This window comes from Lytechinus variegatus, chromosome 1 (genome assembly GCF_018143015.1).
Source record: "Lytechinus variegatus isolate NC3 chromosome 1, Lvar_3.0, whole genome shotgun sequence".
NCBI classification, from domain to species: Eukaryota; Metazoa; Echinodermata; class Echinoidea; order Temnopleuroida; family Toxopneustidae; genus Lytechinus; species Lytechinus variegatus.
In genome coordinates, this window is record NC_054740.1 from 83750431 (window position 1) to 83777399 (window position 26969).

The 26969-nt window shown below is 39.6% G+C and overlaps 1 protein-coding gene across 2 annotated transcripts in view; it reads left to right on the top strand.

The window, feature by feature from the left end:
• The window catches only part of LOC121425670 (helicase with zinc finger domain 2-like), a 67155-nt gene that overhangs the window by 24218 nt on the left and 15968 nt on the right, over positions 1-26969 (top strand). For both annotated transcript variants that reach the window (XM_041621834.1, XM_041621827.1), the window contains exons 9-29: positions 496-554; positions 1435-1501; positions 1876-2206; positions 4129-4309; positions 5208-5993; positions 6421-6666; positions 8684-8981; positions 9826-10147; positions 10873-11083; positions 12512-12640; positions 13416-13614; positions 14095-14263; positions 14810-14956; positions 15282-15504; positions 16059-16300; positions 17201-17449; positions 18110-18294; positions 19076-19317; positions 19808-20191; positions 21043-21118; positions 21675-26055. In XM_041621834.1, the coding sequence (XP_041477768.1) occupies positions 496-554; positions 1435-1501; positions 1876-2206; positions 4129-4309; positions 5208-5993; positions 6421-6666; positions 8684-8981; positions 9826-10147; positions 10873-11083; positions 12512-12640; positions 13416-13614; positions 14095-14263; positions 14810-14956; positions 15282-15504; positions 16059-16300; positions 17201-17449; positions 18110-18294; positions 19076-19317; positions 19808-20191; positions 21043-21118; positions 21675-26055 (9127 nt within the window). The remainder of the gene's footprint in view (positions 1-495; positions 555-1434; positions 1502-1875; positions 2207-4128; positions 4310-5207; positions 5994-6420; positions 6667-8683; positions 8982-9825; positions 10148-10872; positions 11084-12511; positions 12641-13415; positions 13615-14094; positions 14264-14809; positions 14957-15281; positions 15505-16058; positions 16301-17200; positions 17450-18109; positions 18295-19075; positions 19318-19807; positions 20192-21042; positions 21119-21674; positions 26056-26969) is intronic.

Genomic DNA, 26969 nt, shown 5'->3' on the forward strand with positions numbered 1-26969 from the left:
TAAACATTAGAAACAACCATCTCACCATGTTTTGCTTCCCAAAGGTTTATAGCACAGATATACACCATGACTAACATACAAGTTAAGAATAAGGGCCATTGTGAAAAAGACTTGTTATTGTTATATTCACTTTGCCACATGTAAACAACAACTGAATCCTGAAAGAATCCAGTAAATGACTTTCATGTATCTGTGTAAGTATAGATTGATATAAGGTACCAAATGATACTTTACTCATAGGTATGATTAAAGTGCCCATCAAGTGCTTACTTGCGTTGGTGATTTTCGGTGTTACTCTGTGATTTGTTTGAACTTTCTGTGTTGATATTTCAATAATTTTAGAAATTTTACAATATTACAACATGGAACTCTCTGGGGGGTGGGGTTTTTTTTTTTTGGGGGGGTGGGAGGTAAAAAGTCCTAATTATTCTTATCTATCAGATACATTTTCTATTAAATATTGAGATAGGTCCTGGTTTTGTTATTCTTATTTAGGAGCAGGCATTGCTGGACTAGATGACTTTGGCGTTTCTCCTCCTGCATCAAAGTCCCATGTAAGTCTCAACCCCACCTCTCTCCTTTCCTCTTCTCTTCCCTCGTACCTTGCTTTTGCTTCATGAAAGACTCGGTTGAAAAGGAATTAGATCCACTTTTGATGAAAATTGAATATCAGATTATTATTTACATAGGGACCTCTCTTCCAACTAAAAAAATTAACCTCGGTTGTAAGAGCATTTATAAGAAAATTAACTACTCAAAGTCATTTTGTTGAAGATTATTGTACAAAATATGTTTAGAAATACATTTTTCTCTTAAATTGATAAAAATATTGATTTCTTGTTACCTTGGTCCTGTTGCATGAAAGGAAAACTCTGGCAATTTTTTTTGGCCAGAGTTTTTCACTGTGTTATTGTCAATGGCATAATTTGTTTTTGTTTATTTGCCAGGGTTTTTTTTTATCACAAAAGTTTTATGCAACAGGCCCCTTGTGGAACAGAGGAATTCATTTACATATGTGCTGAAAACCAAATTGTGTTCATATTTTTTTCTCAGTCCTTGCATTTTATTTTCAAATTTTGGTCAATAATTTGCTTCTTTTTCCCAGGATTTCATGTGTGATATTGAAAAAAAAGAACATAACAATAATTTTATCAAGGGGATAATCACCCTGGTAAACTGTTTGTTTCCTGTAAGCAAAAAAACTGTTTTAAACAAGTTGGCCAAAAAATGATGAATAAATGAATGAAATATTTTTCATTATAACTTTGAAGAATACATTATCTCTCATATTTTGAAGATTTTTTTTTCACCAGTCATATTTTCTGACCATATTATTACCAAGTTTGAATTTCCACTTTCATAAGGTTTTTGCTTCTGGTCCTCATTTTTCCCTTTTTTCTTAATTCTTTTTCTTTTATTTTGTTTTCTAATTAGAAATCCAAGAAGAATCATGAAGGTCTGTCTGATCTGGATGTTGACCTGGGTTATCGGACACCCAAGTGTAAGTTTTCTACAAGGACACTAAAAATGGTGTGGCAGATCTATAGTATATACAACAAATGATCCTAAAGAGAAAAAAAGGCAATGATGAGTTGAAGAAATAAGTGAAACGAAACCATTTGGAATGAATCCGATTTGTTCAGGCATTTTATTTATTAAATCTGAAATAATTCATGTCTTACATTTGATATTGTCAAAATTTAAATGGGATGTATGCTTTCAAGAATTTAATTTTCAAAGAGACTTAAACCTTTGTACTTACAAAAAAATACTATTTCATGATTTCTTTACTATGTAAAAGGATCAAACAATCAATGAATTATTAACAAAATAATCAACTTTAATGAATACAAATGGTTTTATATCTTTACACAGATAAACACAAACCTCCTCAGAAAATAGGCAAACACCCTCAGACCCCACAGCCAAATATGCAGCGGGCAGCTGTGAATGGTCAACGGCCGGCTGTGAATGGGCAGCGGCCGGTAATGAATAGTCAGCAGCGGTCATCCCCCGTCAATGGAGCTGTCCCAAAGGCATCCCCTCAGGTTCCCAAACCTCAAAACCTAAACACCGTTGCCACCTGCCCCCCTCCACCAACTATATCTGCAGAATCACGCCAGTGGTTGGCCGGTCATGAGTTTAGACTCGCTTGTGAAATCTGCTTTACGCAAGTGCCTAATCAGTTTGGGATCTACTCTTTCAGGTATTGGGTCAGATGCATAATAAGTAGCAATTGCTTCAAGCACAAGCAATAGCTAGCCAAGCAAAAGATCATGCTTTAGCAATTTGCTTTATTTCATATGCATAACCCTTTGTTAGTGCTTGATTGAACACTTTTCTTGGCTTCAGTAATTAAGCAATTGCTTGCGGTTCGAACAATAGCAACATAACGCTGGTGCAAACACGACTCACAGAAAAGGCGGGTACTCGAACGCAAAGGTGTGGCAGTGCAAATTACTGTTTCTTTCATATGACATCCAGAGATGCCAACCCTCCCGATTTCATCGGGAGGCTCCCGAAAATTCATCCCAACTCCCGCCCTTACGATTACCATCCTTATCCTCCCGAAATTACAATTTTTTTGCATTGATCAAATTGGATTGGAAGGACATGTATCGTCTGCTAACTTTAGCATGTAGTAACTCCATTACGTTCGCTGCTACTAAATTCTGTGTGAAAGGTAGACAAATAAGGAGCAGTGAAAAGCTGGTGCATGTGATATGCCCAACGGGAATCCACTGTGCACCAGACCAGTAGGCCCGGCTAGCTTCGCGAGGCGTGTGCGCTCGCGGCCACTGGATTTGTCGAGTCGTGCGGTGGAATATCGGTGTGTGATTTCGGCGTATTGATGGGTTGATATTGACACGAAATGGCGGAAAATCGACAAAAGAAGACTAAGAAATGGTCTCAGAAGTATAAGACTGAATACAGTCTCCAATACCTGTGTGTTCGGAAGTCGGAAAGAGGAATTTACCATGCACTTTGCGCAATTTGCAGCGTGGACATTTCAGTTGTGCACGGAGGTCGTGATGATAATTCGGAAGCACTTAAGTCTTAGCGTTTGGGAGCAAACGGCATAGGCCTACGGACATTGCGAATATTATCTTCGAGCTCCACTAGTACCCTGTTGTCTTTATTTCACCAAGCAAGGGACCAGCGCTGAGCTTTTCTTTACTGGATTTATAGTGGAACGTAACCTGCCTATAGCCAATAGTGATAATTCCTCCTTATTATTGTTGAACAGGTACTTCTTTTGTCCCCTCATTTTTTTTATATGTAAAAATGCATATTTGATATTTTTTATGTTAAAAAAATTGGGAACAATGTTTATTTGAAAACATGTGAAATGCCCCAAAATAAGGGTCAGATTGCACCAAAGAGCATCTAGAAACCCAGAGCTTCCAGGGCCCTAAGGCGGGGCCTGGACCCCGGCCGTAAGGGTCGAGCGCTACGCGCACATAATTCGGTGGCGGTTGCAAATCCTCCCTTATTCTGATTTCCAAAAGTTGGCATCTCTGGACATCTTTCTCTCAGACGGGGTTTCAAACTCACTTGTTTCCCTTTGATAAATTTATATATTTTTGGCTTTTGATTTGCACTTATACACCTTGGATTTCTCTCTCTGGTGCATAAACATGATTAAAAACACCAATACCCTGATCAAGCAAAAGCTCAAGCTGCTCTGATGGAGCTTGAAAAAAACCCAAGCAAGTGCTTAAACGTACAAGCGAAATGTTCGCTTTATGCATACGCCTATTAGCAATAGCTTTATTGTCAAGGAAATGCTAGCAGTCAGCGATTGCTTGAACTTACTAGCAAAAGTATTTTCTTGCTCATTTTTATGCATACGGAATCAAGCAAATGGTTTGAAAAAGCAATTGGTACTTTTATGCATCTGTCAGTTCGATTAATTTGTTGAATGTACTTTTTGTTTTTGTTGCACATAGCTGGTTGTAGGTTTTTTGGGGGACTATCCAGTTTGCATCATAACACATACTATTTAGACCCTTCTGTGCTAAATTTACGAACTTTGATATAGGAAATAGAAGTCCCACTTTGTGAATTCACACCACTTGATTGAAACCCAAATATTTGTGGTTGATTTTTTTTTCTTTTGATTTCTAGATTGAACAGGAATCCCGGTCACAAGCCTGCCTGTAAAGGTGGCATGCTGGTCTGCCTCCTTCGTGTACCTCCCAAGAACGGAATGAGAGAAGTCTACGGTCGTATCCGCCCTCGTGTTAAGCAAGACTTCAAGGGCAGGTATGCCCTATGTCAACAGTTTGCAGCAGGAATACCATGCAAGGTACGAATTTGCGAGGAACGTTCCTTCAAGGAATTTCTTTGTGATGTCACAATCAAGTGTTAACTTCTGAAATCTTTGTATTCAATGAGATCAGATAAATAAAACAAAATCTATGAAAATATCTGGGAGGTTCTTTCATGAATTGATACGGTAAAGCTAGATCTTCAGAGGATCTTTCAATCTTTGCCACATTTTTGTGACAAATTATTGTTATCCTCTTATGTTTTCATTGTGATGCCTGCATAGCGGAGTGAGACTATAAGGGCCGCTTTTCTGATGGCGACGGCGGCGTCAACACCAAATCTTAACCGAAGGTTAAGTTTTTGGAATGTCATCATAACTTAGAAAAGATATGGACCAAGTTCATGAAACTTGGCCACTAGGTTAATCAAGTATCACTGAACATCCTGCATGAGTTTCACGTCACATGACCAAGGTCAAAGGTCATTTGGGGTCAATGAACTTTGGCCAATTGGGGGTATCCAATTCATAAAACGTGGAAATAAGAGTAACCAAGTACCACTGAACATCTTGTGCAAGTTATAGTAGTTTTCAAAGTCAGCACTGCTGCTATATTGAATCGCGTGATGCAGGTGAGACTGCCAGAGGCATTCCACTTGTTCATTTATCCCTTCTAAAATTTGCTTCTGAAGTATATAAGGGGATATCATCATAATCTACTGTTCATCTAAATGTTAACCAAGACCTTGGTGGATTAGTTTGCTATCCCCCAGAGTCAGGATTTTTACATTCTTTTGATAGAAAGATAGAAATGAGAGGTATTCTGTACAAATGAAGGGTATAGAGTCTTGTATCTTGTTCTGTGGAAATTATTTGATGTGACGTGCAATTGCTGTCTGAAAATAGTTTGATTTTGAAATATTTTATTCAATTTCAGATAAGTTCAGTAAGCTGTTGGTTTCCTCATAGCAATGAAGAGATGGAAGTATGGGAAGCAGACAGGAATGGCCGCTTCAATGGAAAGGAGATCGTCACCTTTTTGCGTTATGAGCTTAACAAAGATATCTTTGAAATGAAACAACAGGCCATTGCCAAAAGCAAGGCTACCAGTCAAGCTCCGCAGGCCCATGCCCCAGGAGCATATCCAAACAAGGCCCCTACTCCTGCAGGAGCAGTCCCACCTGGGACTAAAATCAGTGCTCCACCTCCTGGGGCGTATCCATCTGCCCAGAAAAGTGCACAAGCACCAGGGGCATACCCTCATGCTACTTTGCTGAGCCAGAATGGGGTCCAACAGCCACCTGCTGTAATCCGCACAGCGCCCCCATTATTGCGAACTCCTTCCCCGCAGCCGTCCCAAGGACTTCCGCCACCTTTGGCTAGTAGGGTCCTTGATCCGCAGGTGAGGGAAAAGCTCACAATCCTCATCAAAAACCTTGGAGGTCAGTTTCTCTTCCTGTGTAGGCTTTGCTTCGATGATGCTCCACAGGTCCTCAGCGTCCAGTCCAGTTCAAACCCAGACATATGCACAGGGGAAAAGAGGCACAAATGGAATGGTCCTAATCGATGCCTTGTACACCGTCTGTGCCAGGGTGGCAGGGATCGCTATTGGAAGATTCGAAAGCGCCCCAATGGAATTCCACCCAAGGCTTTCCTCTGTTGGCATCGTGATAAGACTTATGGATGCCCTATAGGTCCCAAGTGCAGCTTTGCCCACAACGAGGTATAAACCACAATTCGTACATCTCTTTTCTTATGAAATTGTTCTCAGTTCCTGAAGATTCTTAGAGAAGGTGGACAAGAATCCGAATGAAGTAAAGACTTTTATCAAGATTTATCGAAGAATTAGCAAATGGATAAATATTCCTGAGAGAAATTTAGTGAATTTTCCTGGTATACATGTAAAGGTGTCATGTAATGATTTTCTATAATTTCATGTGAACTGTCGGCAATTTTGACATTTAATGTACTCATATTTTGTAAGGTACATAATAGCATCCCTTACAGAAAAAATCTCCTTAGAGCCATTGTCAGTAATAGGGGAACTTAAAGGGCAAGCAAGGCAGTTGAGGTGGGCACATAATGCCTTGGGTTACCACCTCGGGATACAGTGGAAGTGATACCCAAATATTGTAATTATTTTTTTACAGATTGAAACTTGCCTCTGGTTATATGAAGCTTATCAGCCATTGGACCGTGAGATGCTTGTACGTGTCAGCCATGAGTTGATCTATGGTCCTCCTGTTCAAGTTCGCCCAGCCCCGAGCAAACCTGCTCCCACTCAAGCTTCAGCTCAAACTCCAGCTACTGCTGCAGCTGCAGCTCCATTTATGCAGCAACAAGCGGCTCCAACTCTACAACAGCCTCAAAGATTAATCTTCCAATATAAGATCAAGGTTCGTGCTCAAGAATCATTAGGATGTGGTGACTTTCAGTCAAACCTGTGTTAGTGGCCACCTGCCTATAGTGACCACTAAAACCGATTTCCATGAAGGAAAATTGTGTGTATAAGAACCTGTCTATAGCAGCCACTTGTCTATAAAGGCCACATTTTGTGTTTCCCTTGGGTGGTCACTATAGACAGGTTTCACTGTATATTCACAATAATAGCATTGAATGTGTCAAGGTGCCATGTTTAATGTCTATGGAAACCTACATTTCGACTGAAACTGAGTGCTGTTTCGAGGATGGTTAATACAATAGTAAAGTTATCATCATTATAAGTTCTATATGAAATGGGTCCCTGCTACGCATATGCAATACCTTGTCACAGTTGAAAGCCTTTGTTGAGTCAAGATAGTGTAGGGTTCAGGGGCCTGTCTAACAAAGAGTTGTGATTGATCCAATCAATCGCAACTATGGAAAGCCAGCAAAGTCAACATAGAAAATGCATGTTAGATCGAAAATTTCTCTACATATGAATGTATACCCATAAATTCACTGATTACTTGACAATTTGGTGTGTTCTCCTTTGTTTATAAAGAACATTTTGCAAATTTCCTGTAGAGAAATTATGACATTGATGGATTTTCATAGAGTTAGGATTGATTGGATCAATTGTAATTCTTTGTAAGACGAGGCCCTGATATCTTGTATAATCATCTGCAGTCTAAACCTTTCATAAAGGCTTGCAAGTATAATTATCTTAGATGCTTTGCAGACCTTGTTACTAATTCTGGCTAGAAGAACTATTGTACTTGAAACTCCTCATTTACAGTTATAAAGATATAAGTTAGGTATAATTGGACTACACAAAAGTGGTTTGTCTGACCATAGAAACAGTTATATTTTTAATGTCAAGAATGTAAAGGCGTTTGAAACACAATCCTCTGCAGCAAACCATTTTTGCCTGCAAAGCAAAGTGAGACTATTATAGGCGCTGCTTTTCCGGTGGCGGTGTCAACATCAAATGTTAACCAAAGATTAAGTTTTTGAAATGTCATCATAACTTGGACATAGGGTAATCAAGTATTACTGAAAATTATATCTTAGTTTCAGGTCACATGACCAAGGTCAAAGGTCATTTAAGGTCAATGAACTTTGGCCATGTTGGGGCATTTGTAGATTTCTATCCTATTTTTGATCGTTAATGGACTTGGTTCATGAAACTTAAACCTAAGAGTAATAAGTAGTACTGAACATCCATTTTTAGATTCAGGTCACATGACCAAGGTCAAAGGTCACTTAGGATCAATGAACGTAGATTATGTTGGGGGAATCAAAACGAAATCTTAACCAAGGTTTTAATTTTAGAAATATATCTCTGAAAGTATATAGATTTACTTTGTGACACTTGGCCATAAAAATAATCAAGCATCAGTGAACATCCTGCGTGAGTGTCGGGTCACATGACCAAGGTCAATAAACTTTGTCCGTGTAGGAGGTATGTGTTGAATTGCTGTCATAACTTTGAAAGTTCATGGATATAGATCATGAAATGGGAACATAAGGGTTACCAAGTATCGCTGATTATTTTCCACAAGTCTTCGGTTACACGATGAAGGTCAAATATCATTTAGAATTAATGAATATAACTTTTTATCATCATATAAAGGGTGTTTTAGGGACTGATTATTCTATAGTCGTTTTCAAAGTCAGCACTGCTGCTATGTTGAATCACGTAATGCAGGCGAGACTGCCGGAGGCATTCCACTTTTTCATAACATTCTTTCTAGATATCATTTGAAAGCTTGCAAACAATAATATTCATCTTTCCCACAATTGTATTTCCGCCTTCAGCTTCCATTTTGCCTCTATTAAGTTTCATTACCATTTCCCCTTATGACCTTCGACCTCTCAATCTCCCCCTCCTTTCTATGAGCTTTGCATTCTTTATAACATAACCCTCCTTCACATTTAAAGTTTCTTTGGAATATTTTATGGGTGTATAACTCATTGTCTTATCCTACACAGCTGGCATGTGGGCTCTGTTTCACCAAGACCAGGCAGGTAGTCGAGCAGAACCCTCGAAAGCGCAACCAATGCCCCAAGGGTCATCCATGGGGCAAGAACCCTATCTACTTCTTGGAGTCTGGTGGTGGCAGAATGCTTCGGATCCAAGGCAGGCACCCCCGTCTCCGTCTTGAAGTGGAGCCAGTTATCTGCAAGAAGGGAGACAAGTGCGAGTACAGTGTGATCCACAACAACCAATGCATGTTCCCTCATTCGCCTGAAGAGCGTTTGCTGTGGATATACCAGGTTAAGGCCAAAGGTAATGATCATCATGGAATGGGAGGGAGATCAAAGCACCAGACGTACAAACTATCAATTTATATAGTGGTAGCTGAAAGAAACATGAATTAGGATGCCAGAATTCTAGCTTTTTTCATTTTTAATGACTGGCTGGTCGAGTTTTCTCACGCTGGATAGAACAGTCACCAGCCAGGCACGGCTGTTCAGAGAGCACCGCATATAATATGCAACCTGGAAGTTGCAGCGGCCTTTTGCTCCCGTATTGCACTGAGACCCCATGTCTGCCTTTAGTTTGCCTTCAACTTGATTTCATTGCAAATTCAATGCGGTAGACTTTTTTCTTTTTTGATTGGTCATTTTGAAGATACTATAGTAAATTTGCGAGAGCACTGTGGTGATTGCCTGTGCTGTAAAAACAGAGAAATGATTTTACCATGCCGAATGGAGGCATGTTAGTCTATGTTCTTGTAGAGACATCATTATTGCTTATGAATTATGTCATTCAAATGTGAGCTATATTTTAGGATAAATGATACCTGTAATAGGCTCATTAAATCAGAGACCACTTAGAACCCTAGAGCTTGGGGAATCCTGGACCCCGACCAGAAGAGACCTTGTGCACATAATGTATGTTTCAAAAAATTTCAGGTCCCGGGACCATTTGCCTCTGGCATCCCTGAGGAATGAATCCCTAATTTGTGAAGAAATAAACATTTTTTTATTGTTTGTCCCTATTTCATGGATTCTGAATTTATTTAACTTTTTTTTTGGATAGATTAAAAAAAAACAGATGCTACTGGTTCTCGATATAAGAAATAATTCCTTGTATAATATTTTTTTTCCCCAATATTGCTGCTCTTTAGCGAAATCCATAGATGAAGTGATTGCAATCCAGAAGCAGGCTGCTGCAGGCAATAAGAGCGTACCCAATGCCGGGGGAGATGGTGGAGCCGCTGCAGCAGCATCAGCAGGCCCAGCCAAGCCATCTAATGTCCCCCAACAGATGATGTCAAGCCACTACCTATGTTCATATTGTGATAAACCATTCCGTACCAAGCAGAAGTACGATGAACACACAAACACCATGGAACACAAGCGGAATATCAAGTCAGATACAGAACGCTCCTGGAAGTACAGAAGCCCTCCACTCAATGTCACCAATGGACAGTTCAAACTCTGTCAGAGGTAGGTGTTGATGAGTGTTGATAGGTGTTAATAAAGGCATTGATAGGTGTTGATTTAGAGTAGAAGAATGTTGAATATACCAACACCATGGAACAAAATTTGAGGATCAAGTCAGATACAGAGCGCTCCTGGGGGCCGCTTCATAAAGCTGTTAGTAAGTTAAGAACGACTGGTGAACCTTTCTTATGCGCAAAACCATCGATAATGAATCTACCATTCTATATCAGAAGGGATCACCAGTCGTTTTTAAAGTCGCTTTTAACTTTAAGACAGCTTTATGAAACACCCACCTGGAATTACATAAGGAAACTTTCCACCTTATGTCACCAGTGGACAGTTCAGGGGCCCGTCTTACAAAGAGTTGTGATTAATCCGATCAATCGCAACTATGGAAAGCCGGCAAAGTCAACATAACTTTCAAGCACTTGAAAACTCGGACTGAATGCAAACCCCCTGCATGATGCCAATTACCCCAATGACAAAAAACATTATGGATAAAGGAAAAAGTGCTTTATATCTTTGGTATGCATTGCGAAAGCAATAAGATAAATCAGATTGTCAACAATAATAGACATTAAGAGATCATGGTTCGTCTGTCCGTCATACTGTACAAAGTTAATAAATCAATTTTGATAGGAAATGACCCCCCCCAAAAAAAAAAATGATAATAATAAAATAAAATAAAAATAAACCTGACATACTTTTCCATTTTGGATCTCAATCAGAAATCTTAGGAACGCCTGTGACTACTCTGGAGTGGTGCAGGAGCGCAATGACTGTGCAGAGGCCCATAGTCAGGAAGAACTGGAAGAATGGAAGGAAAGACATGAGTATCGCATGATGAAGATCGCCAAGGCCAAGGAACAGAAGCTATACTCCTTTGTGGATGAGCTTCTAGCAGAGTACAACCAGTCTTCTAATGCAGAGTATGACGTGGTAGGTTCTTGTAGCAGGTTCTCAAATCATGAAAAACAGACACAGATTGCTGCAGTGATTCGGGGAAGAGATTTGAGCAATGTTGAGTAATCAAGTCTGTCATGTGCTGATTGGCACTAAGATGGTACATTAGCTTGCAATGAAGCAAGTATACAGAAGTTCATGGCATGCAGAGTTTGGTGCAGGTACATGTGCTATCTGTTGAGGGCATGATAAACAGATATGGTCTATCTTTCTTGCTCAAATTATGTATCACTAGAATTGCCCTCATTGCTGTGATTTCAAGTATGTTTCATGCGTAGACAAGTATAATAGAAACACTGGATTATGATTATGGGTTCTAATAATGTGTATTATTATTTTTTGATTCAAACTTTACTTCAAAATTGTGGACAATTTTTCCTTTATATTGAGGGAATCTCCTTTGTGATGTGATTGCAAAGATTCATGGTGCAAAAGAGCCTCCTGAGGATATATAGCTCATTGTGTGTGTGGGGGGTTGAATGTGTGTGTGTTAGGGCGGTTATCGATAACCTCTTTATCGCTAGTCTTGTTGATAATTGCTTGTTTTTTTGCCACTTAGCGATATTGTTGTCCGTAATACCTGCTATTATGTAGGGACATGACAGTGATTTTCCGCGATTTCACGGAAACAGCCTTTCGAAAGTGGCTTTCAAACGGAAACTCACAGAAAACTTATTTTTCCTCAAAATGCACAGAACAGCAACAGAAATTTTAAAGAAAATATGAATATTTACTAGCCATAAAACATGACCTCACTTTGCTGTAATCATGACAATCCAAACATTGTGACTGCACTCGACTCCATTCAATCGAATATCGAAAACATTCACAAGCGCAAGCTCAATTTTAGCGAAATACCAACGTAGAAAGCAGTGTGTTCCTGCCCTCTATGTTTGAAGATGTACAGCACGATATCAAAATGGCGAATAGGCGTAAGACGTTGACTGCCTCAGAACGATGCCCCCAAAAGCCCCCAAATTATCAATAAAACTTCATCAAACCGTAAAATGATGTGAGAGGTGAGGATGTATTTATGCTGAATATGTTTGTTAAAAGATGTTATGCAATCATTCACATCCAATGAACGGGGATCTTAAAGTATTCTTGGTACAGTGGCAGATAGAAGTTTTGACCAATGCGAGTATAGCATCATCGCTATAATGCATAAAAAATGCCTATTGATTATGTTCTTTTGTCGATAGTTATTGATATCGGTAAGATATTTTTATCGATATATCGACAGAGAATTTTCTTAACGATAACGGCCTTAGTGTGTGGAGGGAGGACCTGGATACTTTGGGGGACATTCTTGATAGGCTGATAACCAGATCAAAGACATTTAGAAAACTCTTTTTGTTCTATGATTTTTTTGTTGCAATTTATATATTATTGTTTCTGTTACAGATGACAGAGGAGATTCCTGGGATCAGTACTATTTGTTCAAATGACCTGAAGGCAATACTTCCAGTCAAAGAAAGGAAGTATGGTGAAGAGATTGCATTCCAATGGGAGTTTGAAGTACAGTCAGTTAGGGTAAGACCATCTTACACAATATATCTTGGTTTATTTCTTAGAATATGTGAAGTCAACAATTTGCAAGTAATAATAATACTCGTGAAGTCTGTAGAACTCAGGTAGAACTCAGGTAGAACTTTAGGTATTTTCAGGCCAGGGAATATCTTTGTTTTGTTTTACTATGAAGTTTGTCTCATGTTTGATTGATTTTGTGTTTTTGTTTTCATGAAATGATGGTTCTTATCTCTTTGTTCTTTCGTACTTACTCATCCATACCGTATACTGAATTTATTTTAACGATTATTATATATTGGGTATGCGCGTTTTAGCAAGCCTTTTTATGGGTTTTCTGTGTATGCCCTTTTCCATTCATTATTTTATTCATCTGTATTTTTATAATTATGTACCTACCATTATCTTATCATTACAACTGTTTATTCTGGCTATGTTTTGTTGATACCTCTGTTTTTTGTTTTCATATTTACATATGATTTATTGTTATTGTGTTCTTTTTAATGAATTTGGAAATAAATACTTGAATTGAATTGAATTAAATTGAATAATTAGCATGTGAGATAGTAGGAGGAATATTTCGACCACTGCATGAACCTCCGTGTTCATAAACTACTAAGACATGAAACTGCTACTTAGTAAAATCCTAAAATATGTCAAGTTCCTCATGGAAACTCACACTTGTGAGTTTTTGAATTTCCAGTGCTTACTGTGATTGTAATGTGATTTATCTATGTTGTGGATGGTCTACTTGATTATGCAATTTAAAATTACTTCACAGAAATCTCTTAGGAGGGTTGGTCTCCTATATGACGAGCATCGCCTTCACTTCCATTTGTCACAACCCGATGATGAAGACCGCCCTCAAGTGTGTCCCGGTGGTCTGATATCTGAAGTCGGTGGAACGTCCTACAAGATCAAGATCGAATTCCATACCCATATCCTGGGTCTCTTCCATCAGTGGGTTGTCTTTGACTTTGGTAAGTTAGTATGGTGATAATGGGATTGGGCATCGTGATGATGATTGGTAAAATTGCAAGTGATGCTTCTGGCGGTGATGTTGATACCGGTGATGAAGAGGAGGATGATGTTGGTGGAGATGGTGATGATGGTTGTGAGGAGATGGTGAGTGCAGTGGTGGTAATGGGATTGATGATGATGATGATGATGATGATGGTGATGGTGATGATGATGATGATGATGATGATGATGATGGTGATGATGATGATGATGAAGATAATGATAGTTCTGTTTTGGGAAAATATGAAGAAAAGGGTGATTGTTGGGAATATTGATCATCTAGGTGATTATAACAATCAACAATGATTGCCTTAACTGTAATGAGTAGGAAAAGAGATGAAAATGTTTAAACAGTTTGCAATGGATATGAACAACACTTGGTGATATTCTTTTCCTACAACATATCTTTTCTATCTTATTTTGTATGTTGGTACATGTAGGTGAGAAGCCTGTATTGGTGCGGAAGCTTTCCATTCATGTTGGATCATCCAATGAGCTTGAGAAGTTTGCTAAGCAGCAGCAGACAAGGGAGAAGATCAAACTCTGGGATAGCGGTAACAGTCAGATCATCCCATTCACCAAACCAGACATCCATGAGTGGGAAAGACAGTAAGTCAAACAAACGCTGAAGGCTCTCAGTTGTTATGGGTGATCCTGCTTCCAAATATCTTGCTCATATGGGGATCCAATATTACACTTTAAGTGAGGGTTAAGTTGTTACCAGAGAGGATGACCAAAGTCTATGTTAGTGGCTGGATTTATTGCCAATGATTTTAACATAAAAGGTATGTTTATGTAAAACTTGTCCATGGAGCCTTTAATCATTCCTTACCACCCCCCCCCCCCATCACAAAAAAGAAAGGATAATATCAAAGTCTTCACATATTCTCGATGGTGGTGGTGGCGGTGTTGGTGGTGTTGGTGATGATGATGATGATGATGATGATGAATGACGATGCTGATGAGGATGATGATGATGATGATGATGATGATGATGATGATGATGATGATGATGATGATGATGATGATGATGATGATGATGATGAGGATGATGAATGACAGTGCTGATGAGGATGACGATGATGATATTTTTTTTATGGTAAGAAGAAAAAAAGAAGTTGCTAAGTTTCTCTATCACCATTACTCCCTCCTCAGATTGATAGCTCATTACAAACAACCTACAACCCTGTCAGGTCTGGAGGATGAAGAGACTGATAGACGTTTGAATGAAGAGAACTACAAACTTCACATGCATCGTATGCTGAATCTAGAAGAACTAGCATGCATGGATAGACTCATAAGGTATGGTATCTTTAGATAGTTTCAAGTCTTAGTAGATTATGAATAATCATATCTCAAATGAAAAAAATCCTTGAAGAAATGCTGAGTAATCATATGTCTGTGATTACATAGAAAATCATCCTGCTTAAAAGAATAAAGAAAAATTCCTTATTATGACTTACATATTTTCTAGTTTAACATTTCATGGATTCCAATGAGCTATTATAGTGCAAACACGTTTTCTTTCACACCTCGACAGATGATAAGAATTGATAATGATTTACTGAGTCATAGCCCATGGATTCAGAAGTAAATGATGTTCTTTAATTCTATTCTATGACTATAGATACAGTACTTCTTCCGAGATGTCCGTGTCAAACCAAGCTGACATGGGTTACCCCTACGGTACACTTTTTGCTTTTAATGGAGAACTCTTTGGTACCATCAAGATTGAGGTACCATTGTATGATGACTCGGAGACATCACAGATCATTAGGGAGAGTGTTTCCCAGGTCCTTCTCAAATTTAATCAAGAATCTGATGTGGTCTATGAGGCAGTCATCATCAAGGTGAGATTGATTTGTTTGACAATCATGATCACATCTTTGCTTTTCACAACTTTACTCTGGCAAAGTTTTGCACTACCCCATAGAAAAATAGTGGGTCGGGGGGGGGGGGGGGGGTAAATTGGCATGTTCACGTCACTATTATTCAGCAAAACTGGTTCATCGCTATTTTGCTCTTCGAAGCTGCCAAAGGCATTATCTCAGTTGCAGTAATAATCCATTTTTAAACCTCCCCCTCCCTCTCTGGATTTACTGGATGGCCTTATTGTCCTTTTTACTCAAAATGCTCTCGCCTTTCCTTCTATTTTGCCCCATTTAATACATCTTCCATTTCCAATCTAACCTTCCTCGTATTCTTTCTTTAACACTTTCTTCTGTCATGTTTTGATGCCCCTTAATTTATTATCAACTTATATCTCTAAGGCCCTTCTCAAAATTTAATTCCATACTAATTTTCTGTATTGGCCTTACCATCTGATCCACTGCTTCCAATTTCTACATCTACATCAAAGATATACTGGTAACGTCATTCTACCCTTGCTTTCGATTCCACACAGAACGCCATGCCCAAGGACCAATCAGACGACTATGTCTGCGTCAAGCTGAGTGCCCAGTGTGTCCAGGAACAGAACCTGACATCCTTTGTGACCTTCAGCGGAGACACAGCAGCATCTCAGAAGTTAGTCCCAGTGATCATCCAGTTCCAGCTTGATCGTATCAACTTTGTCTACCAGCACCATGCCGTGGATAACCTCAGCTGCATGACTGTCCTCTTCCCGCCTTATCCTCAACAGGACAAGTAGGTGTTCCAGGGATTGAGCGATGCTTATCTCACATTTCGTCTTCCACTGATAGATTAATGTATTGTTCGGGTCATCCGATTTTGGCAACATAGACATACGATGACCACAAAATCATGTTTTGTGATCATTTTAAATACCAAATAATGTGATGCCCCTGGGATGTATGTAGCAATTACTAACTATTTATTTCACGATCAATATTGATTCACTGAATATATGTGAAAGAAATATGTATAAATGTATGTTTGAAATGAGGAATGCTGTAATACAATTTTATATTTTGTCACTCTAAAAGTGCAGTACACCTTGATTCTAGAGAAATTAAACATGTTGGGGCACTGTTTTGTGTGTGTGTGGATTCATTATTAGATATTTTCATAATTTTATTCTGACATGTTTGTAGAAGTATGATACGGCATCAAAATTGACCCAAACCAGTGGAATGACCCATTAATATTAATGATAATTCTCTTGTGCAAACCCCCCTCCCCCCATTATTATTATTCAGTCAGTAAAGAAAAAGGAGAAAAATAAAGATAAATAGGAAGAAATATATATAGAAAGGAGATGTCTGGATCGATTAAATCTATAAATCGACCGGTGTGGTGGCACGCATCATACCAAAAGACAGTGAATGATGGGAGTTACTGCTACCCTATTTGGTGTTCAACGATTAAAGGGATAGAGCCTCGTCCATCTGGCGCTGCACAGCGGCTGCAAGGCCCACTATCAATTGGGCAAAGCAAATTTTCAGAGTATTTCATTTCATGTCTATTTCAAACAGTAAAATATTGACTTTTAAAAATATGATATCTCTATAATTTCAGTTGACAAAAATATGATGTCACCTTCCTTCAGATCATTTTGTTGAACACATTTTAAAATGTTCTCTGTAGGTTTGAGTATGTCAGGTGGAGGGAAGTCGAGAGTCGAGAAGAAAAGATGAATCCAAGGCAGGAGAAAGCGGCTCGCTTCATCTGTTCTGCTGGTGGTCTCCGTGGCAACAGCTACTTCCGAGGCAAAGGTCCTGTTATCATATTTGGTCCGTTCGGCACCGGCAAGACCTATACAATGGCCAACTCTGTAAAGCGGACTATGCTCGTCAGGAATGACTCGCGCATCTTGATTTGCACTAGATCCAATAGGTAAGTAATAAGTGTTCATGAGGGAACATTGTCTGTGATTTTGACTGTAAGAGACTGGAATACCTTTCTTTGATTGGTTAAGAGTCTATCTGTTTGTGAAAGTCTCTGTCAAGTTACTTCATGAATGGAAAATTATTTACTTTATATATATATCTAATACTTCCAGGATTTTTTTCCAGAGTATAGAAATATTTTAATCAAAGTAAATGTAATTCAGAGTTAAAAATGGAAAATAATCAAAATGCTCTTGGAAAATAAATGCGGTTTAGGATTTAAATATGCCCTCCGTTGATATCTATAAAACTTTCCCAATTCACAAATGCTCTCTTCCATCTATTCGATTCAGGCTCTGATTATTCAGAGAGCTTGAAGTAAGATCAGAAAACACTGGTAATCTCCAACTTGTTTTTTTTTTTGGGGGGGGATATGCATGCATTCATTCATGGATGATTGAAAGCTGTGATGAGGTATGATTCTAGCGTTAGTGGAACATGCAGATTTGACTCTAGGAATTTAGAATGCATTACAACTTGGTTACTGATGCAGAACACAAACTCTTTTTTTTTTTGCAATATATCCCATTAACCTGAAACTTTGACCTTTGTTCACCTTTCCAAATCATATAATCTTCTCTTGCAATGTGTTTCTTTAATTTTACAGTGCTGCTGACCTGTACATCACTGAGCACTTAGACGAGTTCTGTAGCGAATATCCTGGGTTGGTCTACATGGTGCGGATGTATTCAGTGACTCGCCAGACGGGAACCATCCATGAGAAAGTCATGAAGTATGTGCTGAAAGACGAGCAAGGAAACCTGAGACATCCATATGACCAGGAGCTGAGTGGTAAGTGACTTTATTCTGCTTGAAAATGATCATAAAGTCAGAAGCAATGTCTCCTACCTATTGAATGGTTGCTTTACTTGTAATAGAGTGGGAGCATGTTTGCATGTCAGCACACAGTTTAGTCTTTCTCTTGTCTCTAATATGTTATTCATGTGTACAATAGATCCATAACAAAATAGAGGGCAGGTTGGGGGATTTAAATGATAAAGGCTCTAAAGCAATCACAACTACCTTAAACTGTTTACTTTGTCTATGTATTTTAGTATTCTCAATGGCTATATCTGTTTGGTTTGTGTACTTATATCCCATTTATTTATGTTTTCTGTTTGTAAATTTCTAATCTCATGCAAACAAAAAAATCTGCATTATGGATTCTAATGAATTTAATTCTTCATACTGGTTTCATGATTATCAAAGAATAAGATACTAGTGATATGCTTCTCAAAGCACTGCACTTCCCAACTTTGCTGGAGTGGTTTTGACTTATATCTTCTCCCTTTGGCTCCCCTCCCCCTTCATACTTTGTTTCTAATCATATATAACAAGAAATTGTAATGGCACATTTGCTATCGATTTTCTTTTTGTCACATCTGAAAAAGATTTGGTGGTCACAGTTAGGAACCCTTATTTGAGTCTGAAATAAACTCTGAATAACTAAGTGAGACCATTCCTGGTTTAGAAATCCAAGATTATTCAATACTTTGTTTTCAATACTTTGATGTTCAAGTTTAATATGAACTCAAGACATGTATTGACTGTGGTACCATTTTGTCACCCACAGACTGGGCCTCTTATGCCAAGACACAGACGGAAAGCAACCGTCGGACACCCAACATTGTCATCGCAACCTTGAACACAGCCATTCACCTGACCCGTAATCTTGACCTAAAGGAGTACTTCACCCACATCATCATCGATGAAGCTGGTCAGGTCAGAGAGACGCAAGCCATCATTCCCCTTCAGCTGGCAACAAATGATACGTGTGTCGTACTGGCAGGAGATCACAAACAAATAAGCCCAAAGGTATAAACAGATTTCAATACTTTTAACAGGGAATTGCAAGAAATTTGCAACTGGAAGTCAGTTGAAGGTCGTAATTATGATATTGAAATGATTGAAATCGTAGATTGTTTTGCTCATGTAAGATTGGTCTATCAGTTTCCTGCAATACCCCTTCAGACTATATCTTAGGGTTAAGAGTTTTTTTTGTCTGTAAATATTTATAGATACTTCTTAACTATGTTGTTTGAAAAAATTGCAACTGAGTATCATAACTTATTTCTTAACCATTTCAAACCAGGGTTCAGAAATAAGTTATGATACTCAGTTGTAATTTTTTCAAACAACATATATGTGTATCTCCTTATTTTCAAATTATGGATGCTTAAGAATACATCTCCAAAGCTATCCATTTTGTGAATGTGTAAGAAGAAGTTGATTGAAATCATGATTTCATGTACCATGATACAAATGATTGGTAAGATTATGAATCTTCTTGCGCTCTCATTCACAGGTATACTCTCCCCGTGCCCGCAGTGCCAAATTCAACGTTTCCTTGCTCCAGCGACTCTTCACGTACAGTCGCGACCACAAGTGCTCCTTTGACCTCCTCCTGACCTACAACTACAGGTCCTGTAAGGAAATCCTTGCCTTCCTGGCCTCCTACTACCGTGCTCGCCTGGAAGCCAGGGGTACCCACCCAAGACATCCCCTCTTCTATCCTCTGAACTTCTATGTGGTGAAGGGAGAAGACAAGCTGATGGGAACATCCTATGTGAATTTACAGGAGATGCTAGAAGTGGCCTTCAGAGTCGACGATCTGGTTAACAACTGGCCCCCTGCCTGGGGTCCAGTCGATGATGAGAGCATAGCTGTTTTGACCCCGTACACCCTCCAGGTAAGAAGATTCTTCAGGTTTAATAGTAAAAATACATTCTTGACCTGGTGACATAAGGAAATTTTGGTTATAATGCACCTCAGAATATGTGTATGTGCTTGCTTAGATTTTGGAATTGCCAATATTGGAAGAATCATCTTGATTTTTCCGAGATGTTGGTTTGTTTTTCCCACTTACATTTTGGCAAGTTTATTGTTGCCTCTGGCCAGTATTATGAACCTGTTAAATTCACTCTTCATTCTAACGTTTTGGTTCATCAGTTGTGACACAAGTCTCTTACAATACAGGTTTAATTTACATTTGTTTAGAACTGTAAAGCAATATTAACAAATTGGCATTCTTCGCCATTAAAGCATTTGGAAAAACCTAAGAAACATACAGTTTAACCACACTTTTGACATTTTTGGCTCCCCATTATTTTAGCAAATTTTAATAGACTAAAGCCTATAATGTTAAAATGTACTTCAGAATAAAGACCATTGTATATAAATGTGTTTCGCGAGGCATTTGGGTGACATGTGTGGTTGAAGTTCAGGGGGCTGTTTAATGAAAGTTGTCAGCACTGACAAGTTGTCTTTCTCCGACAGTTACCTTAGTAACAGTCAGAGGCCAGTGCCTCTCAGCCAATCAAAACCAAGGATTTTACTGAAATTGTCAGCATTGACAATTTTAGTCAGTGCTGAGAACTTTCATGAAACACCCACCAGGACTTATGTTATGTTGACATAAAAATGAAGGAGACAATGTCAATAATCATTACATGTAGAAATAAAGAGAATAATTGAATCTTGTACATTGTAAAAAGTTGTAGAATGTTGAGGGGATCTTTTCTCTTTTTGCTCTTTCTCTAGGTGCACATCATACGCAAGGAGCTTAGGCGCAGAGGCTTGGGACAAATCACTGTTGACACTGTACAGAATGTGCAAGGTAGGGAGAGAGAACATCTTTTACAATTTATTTTTTAATTAGAATACTTTCATTATGTTACTATGACATCTAGCGTTTTAATGTATACATCATGGTGCAGAGATAACCCAAATGATTCCATCGTAAGGCTCCGAGAGATGAAATTACTTCTTTACATGTTTGTAACAAAAAATAAAAAGTATTTTTCTCATGAGCTTTTCAGTTCTTATGCTCATTGTTTGACAGATGTTTAGCAGTGTTGATTCAAATAGCCAAGGTCTTCTCTTGAACTTCACTATACGATGAAACCAAATATCACCAAAAAAAATCTATGCTGAATGTACATAGAACACCAATGCACTGTCATGAAGGGTTATAGGCAATTTCCTTTTAGAACTTGTATGTTATTTTCCTAACAACTATTTTCATGATAGTAATGTATATTGGAAAAATTGATGTATAAGCATCTTTTCAATCAAATATTTCATGTATTAGGATGAACATTTGGTTGTTTATTATCTGGTCTTTTAAAGTTTCTTAAGTGAAATTCATAATTCATTTCTTTTTATACTTGCAGGAAAGCAGTTCAGGGCTGTGGTGATTAGTACAGTTCGTACCAGAGAGACGGTCAACAAGGCTCATATCACTGCTATTCCACAAGCGTCAGGAAACCATCAAGAAAACGAGTTCTACTATGCCTTCCTGTCTGATGAGCGCCTCCTCAACACGGCATTCACCCGTGCCAAGTCCTTGATCCTAGTGGTAGGGGACCCAGTGGCTCTCTGCTCAGTCGGGGCCTGCCACATGACATGGGTACGCTACATGCAGGAATGTCAGAAGAACAACAGCATAATGCCACCAGATATGACGATGGATATGATTCAGGAGGAGATAGCAGCTGCAAAGCAGAGGCTGAATCCCACTGCTGCACCATTTCAACCACGGAAGGGAATATCTTCCTCGACAACATCCACGGCTTCTTCAAAGACACATCAAGCAGCTTCTGCTTCTAACCATGTAGCTGGTTCTCCATCACGATGGACTGATGGGAATAGCATATGGAGTAGGTCCACTAGGAATAACCGCAGTAGTTTCCCAGCAGGAGCAACCCCAGGATATCAGCGACTAAACAGTGACGAATATCCAGAACTACCCGAACTGAATCATGTTCAAAATCATGCTCAGAATACCTTGCATGAATCGGATGAGGAAGATGAGTTTGAAGATACAAATGAGTTTGAGGACATAAATATCCAGGATGATGACCTCTTGGAAGAGCTCCGTCTACAAGTGAAAGTGGACTATCAAGAGGAGATGAAGAAAAGTGGTGAAACCATTGAAAGTCCAGAATCTGGTGAGGGTACAGAGTCTGAACCAGAAACATCACCAGAACCTGAAGAAACACCTCCACCTCAGATACTGCAGCGAGGTAAACCTGTTCCAGCAACCCAAGAAAGACGTGCCACCCAAAGGGAAGCAGACAGTAAATCTAAACCACAGAGAGAAACTGTAAAACAAGCCACTCAGACACTACCCACCCAGCAGCCTCAAACTTTGTCAACAGGTCAGCCATCCAAGCCAGATGTTGATATTTCAATCCCAACTGACGGAAATATTCCCAGCTTCCGTATGGTGGAAAGGGCTGGACGAATTGCTTTGCTGCCAAGACACATGCCGCAGAGGGCCCTTAGTCAAGTAGAAGATTATGATTCAGATGAAGATGAAGCACACGGAGTGGCAGATGAAAAAACTGAAGATGACTTCCTGGAGAAGACAGTTACGGAACCTGAAAAGTTCAAGGTCTGCACCTTCAGATATGATTTAAAGGGCAGGACAGAAGCCATACCTCATGAACGTGAAGCTTCAGAGGTCATATCAATCACCAGCAAGAAACGAAGAGGGCAAGCATTAGATAATGATGAGGTTGTGGTTGAAATCGTAGAGAATACAGAGGGCACAGAAGAATTGGAAGGAGTCGATTTGCTTGTGAAGGAGGAAGAAGAAAATCGAATCTATGGGAAAGTTGTTCACATCCTGAAAAGAGATTCTGATCCCTATCTACGCAAACTTGTTTGTACCCTAGACCCCTTTAGCAACAACCTGATGGTGCCTGTAGACCGTACATTCCCAAAGCTCTTCATAACAAAGACAGAAGACAAAGCTGAAGAGTCAAGAGACAAGAATCTGACAAAAGTCACAATACACACCATCTCTCGTGCTGCTGCTCAGACACAAGGCCGCTTTACTCCAGACAGAGATGTGTACGTCAATAACAAAGAACGCCCTCATAAGCTCTTTGTTGTTCGTTTCTGGAAGTGGTATGCAAAGACACCATACCCACTAGGAGTGGTCATTGAAGAACTTGAACCAGGGATGAACCCGAGGCAGGGACTTCACATCCTGAAGCTGATTCACAATGTGAAAGACAAGTTCAAGGACTCGGTTAATGCTTACCTTAGAGAAAACTTTCCTGGAGGATGGACCATTCCAAAAGAAGACCTGGAGAAAAGAGTAGATCTCAGAAAAATGAAGATCTTTACCATTGACCCTCCTGATTCAGAAGATCTGGATGATGCAGTTAGCTTGGAACCCATCAGTGGAAATCGTTACAGGGTTGGGATCCACATAGCTGATGTATCATACTTTGTTCCCAAAGGAAGCGACCTTGATGAAGAAGCAAGGATTCGATCAACATCCTTCTATCCATCCTTCCATGAAAAACCCATCCACATGCTTCCTAAGAAGATAAGCACTGACTTGTGCAGTCTCCATCCTAATAAGGACAGGCTGGCCCTGTCCTTGATAGTAGTACTCAACTCTGATGGAGCACTTGTTGAGCCACCAAATGTGTTCCGTACAATCATTCATTCTTGCCATAAGCTCACCTATCATCAGGCAGAAGAGATCATCCATGGAGACTGCCCTGATGAATTAAAGGATGTTGCTGAACCTATTCGCTGCCTACACAATCTGGCAAGCAGGAAGCGGGCTCACCGCCTGGGAGACAAGAAGTATGTGTTCAATGCAGAGGATGATGATGGAGAGGTGCAGGATCCACTTGCTCACAGCTTGATTGAAGAGATGATGGTTCTTGCAAATGAAATTGTTGCAGATCATCTTCTGCTCAAGTATGCAGACTGTACGCCTCTACGAAGGCAGTTAGCACCAACACAAGATAAAGTGGAGGAATGGAGGAAGACGCACAAGGATGGTGTCCGCAATAGTATTCTGCTGACTGCCACTGTGAATCAGGATCAGGAAGAAGATGTTGACTTTGACGATGATGATGATGCTGTACTTCCATTGACCAAACCAGTATGGGAGGAAATTGTTCAGGCCTCCAATGAAAACACTCAGAAATCAATGGATAAGGTTATCAACATGATTTGCATGGATCCAAACCATCCTCTTCAAGCTGTAGCTTTATCTCAGCTTCATCGGATTATGGAGCGCTCAGAGTATGTGAACTCGGGAGACCAGCAAGGTCCTGAACAGAAGGCCCACTTCTCTTTGAAACTGAAAGCATATGTTCACTTCACATCACCGATTCGCAGGTTCATCGATCTTGTGGTACACCGGATGCTGATTGCTAGCTTGGAAAATCTGCCATGTCCCTATGAAGCACGAGAGCTTGCCAACATTACTCATAATTGCTCAAGCCGAGCTGTACATGCCCAGCGCTTCTCAAAGGAAAGCAAGTCTCTTCAGCTGGCTTTGAAGTTGAAGGAAGCACCACTACAGCTACTGACATTTGTTGAGACAATATCAGATTCTGGGTTGAAGCTTCTCTTTCCACATAGGCCCTACATTCAGCCAACACAATGCAAACTGGGCTTCAACATCCTCAAACCATCAAAGAGACCAGAGACCACTGCAGCATCTGAATCTGTTGACCTAGCATGGAAGACTCGTATCTATGACGTAAAACTTGAAGGACAGCAGAGGCATGGACACAGAAAGGATCCCATAGAACTGGATAATAGACGCCACATTGTGCATATTCCAGAGGACAACTGGGAAGACATCCGTAACAGTGCGAAGACAGGAGATCATAATTCCATCAGAAGAGCCATTGAGTCAGCCATCAATTCTGGGGGGCAAGAGCTTCGTCAGTGCATGGATCAAATGAGGAGATTTAATGAGCAGTCCTCGATTGAAGTGACTTGTGAGTATGTGGACATGATGGGAAAGCAGCAATATTTTATTGACTTCTGCCGTTCCTTCAGGAAAGGCGACGTGAACCAAGTCCAGCTTCATGCTCGTCTCTTCAAAGGTGTGTTGACTCCACATGTCCAGCTCTTCAACATGACACCTCACCTGGATGTGTGTGCAGAGCACCGTGATCAGCCTGTCCATTGCTTTTCAGACATTGCCACCAGGATTCCTGGAAGGGAGAAATCCATTGCTGAATACAAGAAGTCCTGGCTTCCCATCTTGTCAATGATTAGTGCTCACAGTGCTGTTAACTCTGATGACACTGTAACCATCCACAATGTGGTGATTACCTGGAATAAATTAGAAGGCAACAAGTATCAGGGTTACTTCAATCTTCCCCTGCCATTCCTAGAGCAACGCTTTGTTCGTATTGCCGGGAAACCACCAAAGAAGGAAAAGGGTAATGAAAATGAGGAGGACTACCCATTAGACTTCATCTGTGTCCGTTACAAGGATCTTCGCATCTCAACTCGAAAACACCTCAAGATGCGTGAACTGGACAGAAGTTCCAAGAACCAAGAGACAATAGGACCATACAATCGTCGAGCATGGACTGAGCAGACCTTTGTAGCGCATGGGTACACCACAGATGTCCAGACTGACAAGTTTGCCCAGCTTCGGACCATTACCTTCCAGCTCCACACCACGTCCATACCCTTTCCAGAGGATACACTGCTCTATCAACATGAAGGAAAGCAGATAACATGCACCATTGAAATCATCCCCAAGTCTCCTCCTGATCAGTAAGCAAAAGTTTGTTAAAATTCTGGATTCTTTTGTCGAGTGAAGAATTTTCAGATTAAAATGTAAAATTTTATTGATAGGCTGCCTAACCTTTTGGCAATTTTTATATCATAAGACATAAAAGAAAACCAATAAACATGTACCTGTTAATTATTCCAAAAAAACATGTAGAGGTAAACTTTTACTCACTTTTTTTTGTGATAAGCATTATTTGATTAATTGAAAACCTATTGCCCCTCCCCCAATTATGTTATTGCCCTCCATGAAGCTGGAATTACTGTACTTGACTAAAAACTTGCAAGTTTTTGTTTGTACTATATTTTCAATATTGATTTTCGATAAGATTTTGAATATTTATTTCTAAGTTCTTTCCCCTCATTCTCCTTCGTATAGTATCAGTGATTTACATTGAAATGTGCATTCTTCATGCATGTTTCTTTATCTGTAATACTGGTCAGTAATAAGCCTGAGCCATATCGATTATTTTGTAATGCAGTGTTCAACAGCTTTTATTCGATCGAACATTGATGCATCAAATTTTGAAGGCAGGAAAATCAAGTAATTTTTTTTGCTCCGTTGATGAATGCACTGCGCGTAATATGCACTGAGAGGGGTAAGTGTTGCAGAGCAAAGTTCGTTTGCATTTCCATGATCACACAAAAAAAGAGACCAATGCAGAATTCTTCCCAAAATATCTAAAACAATGATATTTGCTGATGACAACATAAACGTTTGAAATTAAATAATATGAAAGACATGAATTATACAGAGTCGATTCGAACGATTCTCGGTCAACTCACACACACTACAGCACTGTACCTAGCCCCGAACACTCACTCTCCCAATATGACAGGCATGCTTGCCGGCCAACAAGCGCTATACTAGCGGAGAGAACGTAACTTGCCTGAGATGT